Source organism: Castor canadensis, chromosome 2, assembly GCF_047511655.1.
Source record: "Castor canadensis chromosome 2, mCasCan1.hap1v2, whole genome shotgun sequence".
Lineage (NCBI taxonomy): Eukaryota > Metazoa > Chordata > Mammalia > Rodentia > Castoridae > Castor > Castor canadensis.
In genome coordinates, this window is record NC_133387.1 from 184,231,301 (window position 1) to 184,241,453 (window position 10,153).

The window sequence follows — 10,153 nt, forward strand, 5'->3', positions numbered from 1 at the left end:
CCAGTACTAAAAAAATAAATAAAAAGCTTTCAATGCTGTATTAGAATCTTTAGCCTGGCTCTAGTGGCTCACACCTGTAATTCTAGCTACTCAGGAGGCAGAGATCAGGAGGACTGCAGTTCTGGAAGCCAGCCCTAGCAAATAGTTTGTAAAACCCTAATCTCAAAAAAATCTATCACAAAAAAGGGCTCAAGGTGTAGGCCTGAGTTCAAACCCCAGTTCTGAAAACAAAAACAAACAGAAAAAAAGAAATCTTTGATTTTGGGGCTGGTATTGTGGTAGAACACCTGCCTAGCAAGTGCAAGATCCTGAGTTCAAACCCAATACTGAAGAAAAAAAAAAGTATGACAGGAGTATAAAATGGGGAGAAAGTTTAGGGATGGGAACCATCTGAAGGGCAGAGGGTGAAAAGAGGGGATTGGTGAATATAATCAAAGTACTTCATATGCATATATGAAAATAGAATCTGTTAAAAATATTTTTTAAAGGATAAGAAAGAGTAATAGAGAGAGTGGATTTTATCAAAGTACATTACATACGTGCATGGAAATATCACAAATATCCCTTTGTATAACTAATATGCACTAATAAAATATAGAGAAAAATACCCAGTTTAATTTTGGGATAAGAGGTGTTCAGTCCATGTGCTGAAATATGACTATCACTGCCCAAACAGCTGTTTCCTCAGCATCACATCTTTGCAGGGATCCTCAATCTGGACTCTGTGGATACACTGCAGTGGATCATTGAACTCTGAAATTTGTGTGCGTGTGCGTGTTTACACGTATTTATTTTACTGAGATAAGAGTTCAAAGTTTTCAATAAATTCTGAAAGAGGACCTTTACCTAAAAAATGTTTGAGAAAATCTAAGAATCGATAACTGAAACCAATAGATAAGAGGATTCTTTTCTTAACCATAACTCTTTCTCTTTACCTCCTCATAGTAAACTCCTTTGTCCATAATACATCTTTAGAACAACAAAGGATAAGGTAAAAAGTATTAGCATCATGGAAAGAAGTCTCAAGGTACATACTATTAGCACATACAAACTGATAACCCAAAGGCATAAATTACTTGATCCAATTCATCTCATCTTAAGAAACCAAAGGGTTATTATATACAGTTACTTTGTTTCATTAGTAGCTAGATGGTTCCTAGCACCAGAAATAGCAATTTAAATTGCAGGTAGTGGGCAATTACCATAAATTCATGAAAAGGGTAGAAAATAAACAACAGTCTAGGGATGTAGCTCAGTTATAAAGAACTTGCCTGGGTTCAATTCCCAGGACTATAAGGGAAGGGGGAAAGAAGGGAGGAAGGAAAGAAATAAACTGAGCATGGAGGCAGAAGCCTGTAATCCCAGCACTTGGGAGGCAGTGGCAAAAGGATTGAAAGTTCAAGGCCAGGCTGGGCCACATAGTGAGACCCTGTCTCAAAACAAGAAGGAAGAACTGGGGGCATGGCTCAAGTGGTAGAGTGCTTGCCTAGCAAGCATGGAGCCCTGAGTTCAAACTCCAATACTGCCCAAAAAAAAAAAAAAGAGAAAGAGAATAAAAAAGAAAAAGAGACTGAGAGAGATAAAACAGAAAACAAACAAGAGCCAGGTTTCCTATACTGCACCAAGTTTAACACATTCCTAGTTTAACTGCCTTTTAAAAGCATGTGGGTTTCACCACCACCCAAAAATATAGCCAACAAAATACAACCCAGCCTCTTTGGCCCAAGGCCTGATGAGTTTTCATGCCTGCTTCAGAATGGTGCAAAGGTTATTATGCCTCCTTAGTTTTGGCCTTTTCTTGCTAAAGCCCAGCTTACAGCTATGAGGATAAAACAAATATTCTATGTAAAGTGCTTAGACTAAACGAAGCACTCAAGAAAAGGCAACTCTGCCCCTCCCTGGAGGCTCTCTTCTACTTTGCATCCATCCAGCCCATCTCTATCATGTCTCTTCTCTTAGACCTTTCTATCACCTACTTCAAGGAACTCCTGAGTTATCACTCTCTTAAAACTAAGATATTCCATCAAATCACCCAGGACCTATCAAAAACATTTTGATTGGCTTCATATAGTTAATGTATCCAATAACTTTCATCTGCCCTGCATCTCTTTTCTTCAACTTGCACCGAGTATCTGCCTTCACCTTCTTTTTGGTGGTACTGGGGTTTGAACTCAGGGCCTTACACCTAAGTTCAAACCCTCCACCAAGTGAGCCACTCATCACTAGCCAGTGTTCTCTATGTGATCCAGGCTGGCCGTGAACTTGCAATCCTCCTGTCTCTGCCTCCTGAATGTTGGCATTACAGGCATGAGCCAAATGTCCACTTTCTTCTCTGGTTGCTGTAAGTGCTTTTCCTCTTGATTCTGCTCCTCAGTTAACACATCTTACTTTAAACATCTCTTTCTGATCCCAGGGAGCCTTTCCCAGAACTAGCCTTCTTCTTCAAAAATACACAATTACCCAGTTTCTCAAGAGGCTGAGGCAGAAGCATCACATGAGCCCAGGAGTTCAAGGTCAGCTTGGGCAATATAGCAAGACCTCGTTTCAAAATATGTGCGTGTGTGTGTGTGTGTGTGTGTGTGTGTGTGTGTCTGTGTGTGTGTACATTTAGACGTTCATATACTGAAAAGGAGGGCATTTTAGCCACAAATGCCAGAGAGAGATCAACAGGACTATTTTAACAAAAATAAAGGTAAATGTAAACTTCTCTACCTAAGTTTTAAAAACCAACTACCAGCCGGGTATGGTGGTACACATTTATAATCCCAGCACTTGGGTAGTTGAGGGAGGAAGATCAGAAGATAGGTCAGCCTAGCTACACACTGGAAAAACAAAGAAACAAAACTAACTACTAAGGGATAAAATTGAAAAGATACAAAGTAAACAGTACATTAGAAAAAGAATTAGGGTTGGTGAAGTGGCTCAAGTGCCTAGCAAGCGTGAGACCAAGTTCAAACCCAGTACTGTCAAAAAAGAAAAAGAATTGGATGGCCCTTGACTGGAAGCTCAACAAAGTGACAAGATTACCAAAACAGGTGTGGTATGGTGGTTCATACCTGTAATCCTAAAGAACCTTGGTTAGAAGCCAGCTCAGACAAAAAGTTAGTGAGACCCACATCTCAACAAATAAGAAGGATGTGGTGGCACACACCTGTAGTTCCAACTATGCCAGAGGCTGTAGTTAGGAGAATTGTGATCCAGGCTTCCCAGACAAAAAACACAAGACTCTATCTAATAAACAATCTAAAACAAAGGGGGTTAGAGGCATGGCTCAAGTGGCAAAAGTGCTACCAAAAAATCAATTAATTAATTAGATAAGATTACCAAAATAAGTTCATGTAAGCCTAGTGTCTAGAATGAGAGACTGAGACCCTCTCTACTATGGAGTAACTGAACTATGTCATTTGGTTCACGGGATCAGTTTCTAAAAGAAATACTGACCAACTGAAATATGCCCAGGTGAAAGTTACCAAGCATGAAAGGATAAAAAATACATCTCATGAAGAAAAGAACAATGTTAAAAACATGTGAGGAAGTTTCACCAGAAAGATTTGGACTTGAGGAGTAAGAGGAGGAATTAAAAAACAAAACAGCCAGGCGCCAGTGGCTCATGCCTGTAATCCTAGTTATTTAGGAGGCAGAGATCAGGAGGATCGAGGTTTGAAGTCAGCCTGGGCAAAGAGTTCATAAGACCCTATCCCAAAAAACCCTTCATAAAAATAGGTCTGGTGGAGTGACTGAAGGTATAGGCCCTGAGTTCAAACCTCAGTACTGCAAAAAAAGAAAAAAAAAAAGTAATAGGTGCTGTGTGATGCAGTGAGTTTTTCACCTGTGAAGTTATCAAATACAGGTACAGTTTTTCCATCTGAGATGACAGGCTTCTACATCTTCTGTTTTAATGGTTTCATATAACAATGACACTAAGTACTTACCAGATTCTTTTCAATATCTTGATCTGTGTTCACCTCTGAATCTGTAGTCTTAAAGTCAGTCTATAAAGGAAAAACAAATATTCGGAACAGCTAAATGTCACCTTAAGAGAATCAAAACTATTCTAGTACTTTGACTCAAAAATCTGCCATAGGCAACTAAGAAGACAATTATTTGCTCTTCCCCCCATACCAGCTCACAGCAAGAAAAGCAATGTAGTCCTGGCAAATGGACACCAATGTCTACACTGCATCAATCATCCATCCCACAAAACGACCTAATCAAGACCCAACACCTAGTTGAGAGAAAGCCTCAAATCTGAGATGAGCACTCTGCTCCTCCAACCTATCATGCCCATACATCCTCCTACAACAAAGCTCTATTCCTCAAAGGCAGGACATACTGCACTTTTAAGACGTAAGTCAGAGAATTAGTAAGGATTCCTCCCGTAAGGACAGAGACGGGAAGTATGAACGCTAATGACCTGCACTCATCAATTACTCATGGGAAAGACTACACGTAAGTCAAAAAGCTCCTACTAGCCATGAGATTCAACACTGGCTACTGGCTTTCTTATTTCTCGATCACCAAGCATGGCGTTGTATGAAAACAGTATGACAGTTGCCAGCAAAAAGAGAGACAATATAGTACATCACATACATAAAAAAAAATCTCCTACCCTCAGCCACACCCCCCAATTCCATTTTAGTAGTGGAAGCTTGATACTTGACCTGTACAGCAATGTTCTGAGAAAGCTTCAGGGAAGAGCTGTCCTGATCATCCTCCTGCTCCACTCTGACTCCTTCAACCCCATTGGCTGGCGGCACCACAGGTCGGAAATCCAAGCCTGTGTCCCTGCTACCTTCCTTTAGGATGGAGGCTTGTAGGGACGTCTCTTCAGAGCAATTCCTGGAGGCAAGCTGCTTTGTATGGTACCCTGCCTTAAGAGACCGAGTGACTGGATGAAGACTCTCCCGGAGGCTCGTGTCCCCCTCCTCTCCTGTCGTGGTGGCCAAGTCCTTCAAATCAGACTGAGACCCGCTGCCAGAGAGACAAAGGGCTGAGGCTCTCAAGTTTTCTCCTAAAACCTCCAGGTGCGCTGCTGAAGTATCACCTGCTGATGAGCCAGGACTCTGCACTGGGTGTTCCAGATGGACACTTCTGTTACTCTCCTTGGTTATCATGTGGCTACTTACACTCAATGGAGGCGAGTTCTTCTGCTTCTGCGCAGGGTCTTTGGAGCTATCAAAAACACAAGATAAAAGTTTCTGGGCCAGGGATGTAACTCAGTGGCAGGGCACTTGGCTACCATGCATGAGGCCCTGGGTTCAGTTCTCAGGACCACAAAAGTTTCTCTCTTGAGCCACACCCCCAGCCCTTTTTTGCTTTATTTTTCAGGTAGGATCTCAAGTATTTGCCTACAGGCTGGCCTCAGACTGCAATCCTAACTATGGCCTCCTGTATAGCTGGGATCACGGGTACATACTACCACACTCAGCTTATTTGCTGAGATAGGGTCTCACTAACTTTTCCTGGACTGGCCTAGAACCTGCATCCTCCCAATCTCCATCTTCCAAGTAGCTGGGATGAGCTGGCATGAGCTAATGCACCCAACCTCATCCAATCTTAAAGAGAATTAAATATATAATACTTTAACATAAACACTAGAAGAACAAAACTAGACTATGTAAATCCCCTCAATGGTCACAATGACATTTCTGTCCAGCAATTTCATCTCATATATGGGTGGTCTAGTTTGGTGGGTGAGAGCTATGGTTCTGGAGCGAGTCTACGGTAAATGCTCAAACATAAAATTTTGAAAGCCCATTTGAATAACTTTTGGTGATATAGATAAAAAATAGCCCAGTGCTAATTAGAATGTTTAATTATATGTACTGATTTAGTTATACATTATCCTTTCAAAAATAAAATACTAACTTAGGATTACTATTTTTATTCCACGCATGTTTTGCAAATGCAATTTCCTTCAACTCATCATACCAACCTTGGACCAGAAGTACTTTTTCAGTTCTTCAACAGTTTTCTAGAGCATAGTATCACTTCAAGTTGTCAAAAGTACAATTTTGCATCCAAAATTGAAGTCATCAATAGAAATTTTATCCCATATGCAAGTATATGTACATTTAACATTGGAATAATTATTTTGTCATTTGTCACAATGTATTGTGGATCAAACCAAGGACCCAGCTATAATACCATCTTAAAGATCTCTTTATTCTGGGCACCAGTGACTCACGCCTGTAATCCTAGCTTCTCAGGAGGCAGAAATCAGGAGGACCGAGGTTCGAAGCCAGCCCAAGTAAATAGTTCATGAGACCCTATCTCAAAAAAACCCTTCATAAAAAAGGGCTGATGGAGTGGTTCAATGAGTAGGCCCTGAGTTCAAACCCCAATACCACAAAATAAATGAATAAACAAATAAAATAAAATGGTGTTTACAAATGTCTTTACAGTGACATCTAACATTCATATTGTAAGTCTTTCACCCAGAAGTTAAATCTACATTAAATTTCTTTGCCCTCCCTACTTTAAGTGGCTCTGTCAAATGACCCCTTAAGCATCCCAAACATAATGAATAAAGCGTCAAGCCAAGGTGACTTTCTTCCCTCAACAGTACTTGTTCAAAATAAAATAAATGAGACTAACTGTAATATGGAAATCTTTAAAAATAATCAAAGTGATTCCTTCTTGCTGGAAGTTAATGGTTACTCTGTGAGTGGGAAATTTAATTATTAACTTGGATATATACAGTGCCTGGGTTTGTTTGGTTCTAGGCAAATTATTTCATTTGTAAAACAGAAATCCTGCATCTAGTAGGATTGTTGTGAAGATTACATGAGGTAATGTTATTTAGTAGAGTACCGGCCATGTAGTAAACATTCAATAACTCTCAGCTGCTATCATTCTTACTAGTAGTATACGGTTGATATTGTTTATAAAATTAATAAAGACACAAAGATCCAAGTTTATGGGTAGATTTACCTAACAAGCCGCTTCGGTGTCTCCACCAATAACTAGCAGCCCTGAGCCCCATCATACACTAACCGAGGTCCCCTTTACACTCTCTGGCCCCAGTGATGGGGATGGAGCTCAGAGCCCCATGTATGATAGGCAAGCACTCTACCACTGAGCGATACCCTCAGCACCACTCTTAGAAACACAGTTTACTAACACTGTCCAACATATGGTAACCTTGGGCAAGTTGCTAACCTCTCTGGGTCTCTGTTTCCCCATAATGAGAATAATATTAGCACCTACTTCCTGGGACGGATACGAAGGTTAAACGTGTTAATACATATAAAGTTCTTAGTACAGCAATTTATTGCACTAGGTCCCAGTGTTGAACTAGTAAATTTAGTTCAACACTGCAAATAACAATGTATCAGCCATTTTAAAATGCAAGATATAATTCTGCTCTCAAGAGTTTGGATGAGCCAGGCACCAGTGGCTCACGCCTATAATCATAGCTACTCAGGACTCAGAGGCAGAGATCAGGAAATCAAGGTTAGAAGCCAGCCCAAGCAGATAGTTTTGTGATACCTTATCTCAAAAAAAAAAAAAAAAAAAAATCACAAAAAAGGGCTGGTGGAGTGGCTCAAGCAGCAAAAGTGTCTGCCTAGCAAGCGTGAGGCTCTGAGTTCAAGCCCCAGTACCACCAAAAAAATAATAATAATAAAAAAAGTTTGGATGGGAGGCAAAATGTATTCATTATGCAAGAGGCTTAGTATTAGTAAAGGAATATACGTTGATACACATATATATCTGTGCTTGTATTTACCCATATACATATATATCATGTATATACCTACTTATAAATATGAGTTTGATATATAAACATATGGTAAATAAATGAACATAAAGTCTATGTACGGCAGGGTGAAGAAATATTTGCACTTTTGATGAGCTGATCCCAATCTCTGCATTCCATGCCTGCTGAGTATTAGCTGTTGTGTTGGATACCAGAAATACAAAGACAAATCAGAAAGTCCCTACCTTTAAAAAGTTAATTTTAGGCTAGCAGAGTGGCTCAAATGGTAAAGCACATGCCTAGCAAGTGTAAGACCCTGAGTTCAAACTCAGTCCCAAAAAAAAAAAAAAAAAAAATCCACACATACCTTAGACCATCTGGGAGACCTTCATCTGACTTGGAAGCACATAAACTCAAAGAAGAGTCCGGAGGACTGGGGGCATTGGCCCCAGCACCAGCTACCTCAGAAGCGGCCATGGTGCTTGGTACCTTCAAAAACAAATTATAAGCTACAAGTTTCAAAAATTTAAAACAAATGTATCTTTCCCCCTGAATGTCAATGCAACAGAATTCTTCTAAGAAACACAAAGAAAAACTTTGTACTTTGCAACAATGTATTAAGAGGGCCACTGCAGGCACATATATAAATACCCAGGAGCCTGTGCAAAGCTTTTGTTTTCTCCTTTGGCATAAAGGCAGTCACTTCAAATAGAAGAGAATCCGTGAGAATCTTTCAAATGGTCCACATACCTAACCGTCTACTATCACTTACCTGATTTTTTTGGCTTACTATCAATATGGTGTTTTAAATCACTTTATGGCTAATACCTTCAAAACCTTCTCCATTAATTTAAGTGACTTTTTTTGGAGGTTTTTAAGAGCACAAACACCATATTGAGCAGTCCCACTAGTGTGCTCCCTCCCCAGAGATGGGAAATGTCTGATACCCAAGGCCTGGACACACTAGATTCTTCCTAGCTGCTGCAGTGGGGCAAAAATGCACAAGACTTGGTTGGTCCAGCAGAAAAACGAGAAGCTGAAAAATATGGTTAACACAAGTAAGGGAACCCCAAAAGATGACTTTTTTTTTTTTTAGGAATGAAAAGGTCATCCTTCGTGCGCAGGACAAACTCATAGCCTTCTATGAGAAGAAGAAGAAGAAGAAAACCTGGAGGTGAACATAAGGTTAGTTACATTCCTGCTTTTATTTTATGTCGACAGCATCACAGGGATACCCCAGAACCCTGAGGAGTGCACAAAGCAGATAGAGAGACATGGCTGTGTCAACACTCAGTCACAACCCCGTGCCTCAGTTTCCCTCATTACTCAAAGCTCCTAAATGAAAACCGACCCCGAAACGCCATTTCTGCTCTCTAAGGTGTGAACAATTCTGTCTCCACCTGAGTCCAGGGTCGAGATCACCGCCCGGTATAGGAAACCACGGGGCAAAGGTCAGACATGCAACTCCGTGGTTACAGCCCAAGACCAGGGGCGGAGAGGGGGTTGGGGGACACAAGCACATCTGGCTGGAGAGTCCACTGAGCCCAAGGGACCCCCGCAACTGGGTGGCGGTCACCAGCTAGGCGACGACGCGGGAGCCTCAGCTCCTCCCTTGAGGGGGGCACGGGAGCCGGACGGGAAGGCGGACAATGGGGGGAAGCAACACCGGGTGATCACGGCCACCCTCGACAGGGGACTGCAAAGCTGACCGTCTGCTCCGGCCAGAGCCACCTCCACACCTTCCCCTGGACCCCCAACCCGCGGCCAGCCCCCGTCCCACTCCTAGGCCAGGCTCCCCACCCCCGTCTCCGCAGCCCCCTCCACGCCCCCCACCACGACCCCCGCCTCCGCCCCGCAGCCCCCTCCCGGCGCGCCCGCCCTGCACACACCTCCCGCGCCGCGCCCCCGGGAACAGGGGGGAGGGGGGAGGGACGGGACGCACCTGTGCGGGCGGAGCGGGGGGAGGGGGCGACCGAGCCACGGGGGGAGGGGTCAAGCGCCGGCCCGCGCGCGGCACCTCCCACTTCCGGCGGCGCGAGCGGAGGGGGCGGTGAGAGAGAGGCCACGGCGGCTCCGTGGCGGCTCCGTGCCGCCCCCGATGGCGCCCTCTGGCGGTTAACGTGGACACGGCCTGCGCGCGGACATGCGGGCAAGAGACCCCTGAGATACAAGTGGACCCTAAAGGGGGCGCAGAGAAGTAGAGCCGCCGAGACGCCAGAAAGATGGCGGAGCCCCTCTAGGAAGATTTCAGAGAGAGTCGGGGCATGGCGGTCAGAGGGACAAGAGCAACGAGGTGTGTTTACAGGTCGGACCCAAGATGCCCTTTTCAGAGGACACTATGAAGAAGAGCCCTCTGCTGGGGGACTCCCGGACGACCGGCGCCCCCAGAGCTAAGCCGCAGCCCACCCCGCCCCCACCCCGGTCCGCGGAGGCCAGCCCGAGGTCCGGTAGTTC

General features: G+C 43.4%; 1 protein-coding gene across 2 annotated transcripts in view; it reads right to left on the reverse strand.

Annotated features, from left to right (window-relative positions):
• The window catches only part of Rnf214 (ring finger protein 214), a 49,149-nt gene extending 39,414 nt beyond the window's left edge, over nucleotides 1-9,735 (reverse strand). Inside the window, exons 1-4 of one of the 2 annotated variants that reach the window (XM_074066668.1) lie at nucleotides 9,642-9,735; nucleotides 8,067-8,188; nucleotides 4,662-5,172; nucleotides 3,933-3,992 (exon numbers count right to left, since the gene is read on the reverse strand). In XM_074066668.1, the coding sequence (XP_073922769.1) occupies nucleotides 3,933-3,992; nucleotides 4,662-5,172; nucleotides 8,067-8,176 (681 nt within the window). In that variant the 5' untranslated portion in view covers nucleotides 8,177-8,188; nucleotides 9,642-9,735. The other variant, XM_074066669.1, reaches the window with a different exon arrangement.
• Between the last annotated feature and the right edge of the window lie 418 nt (nucleotides 9,736-10,153).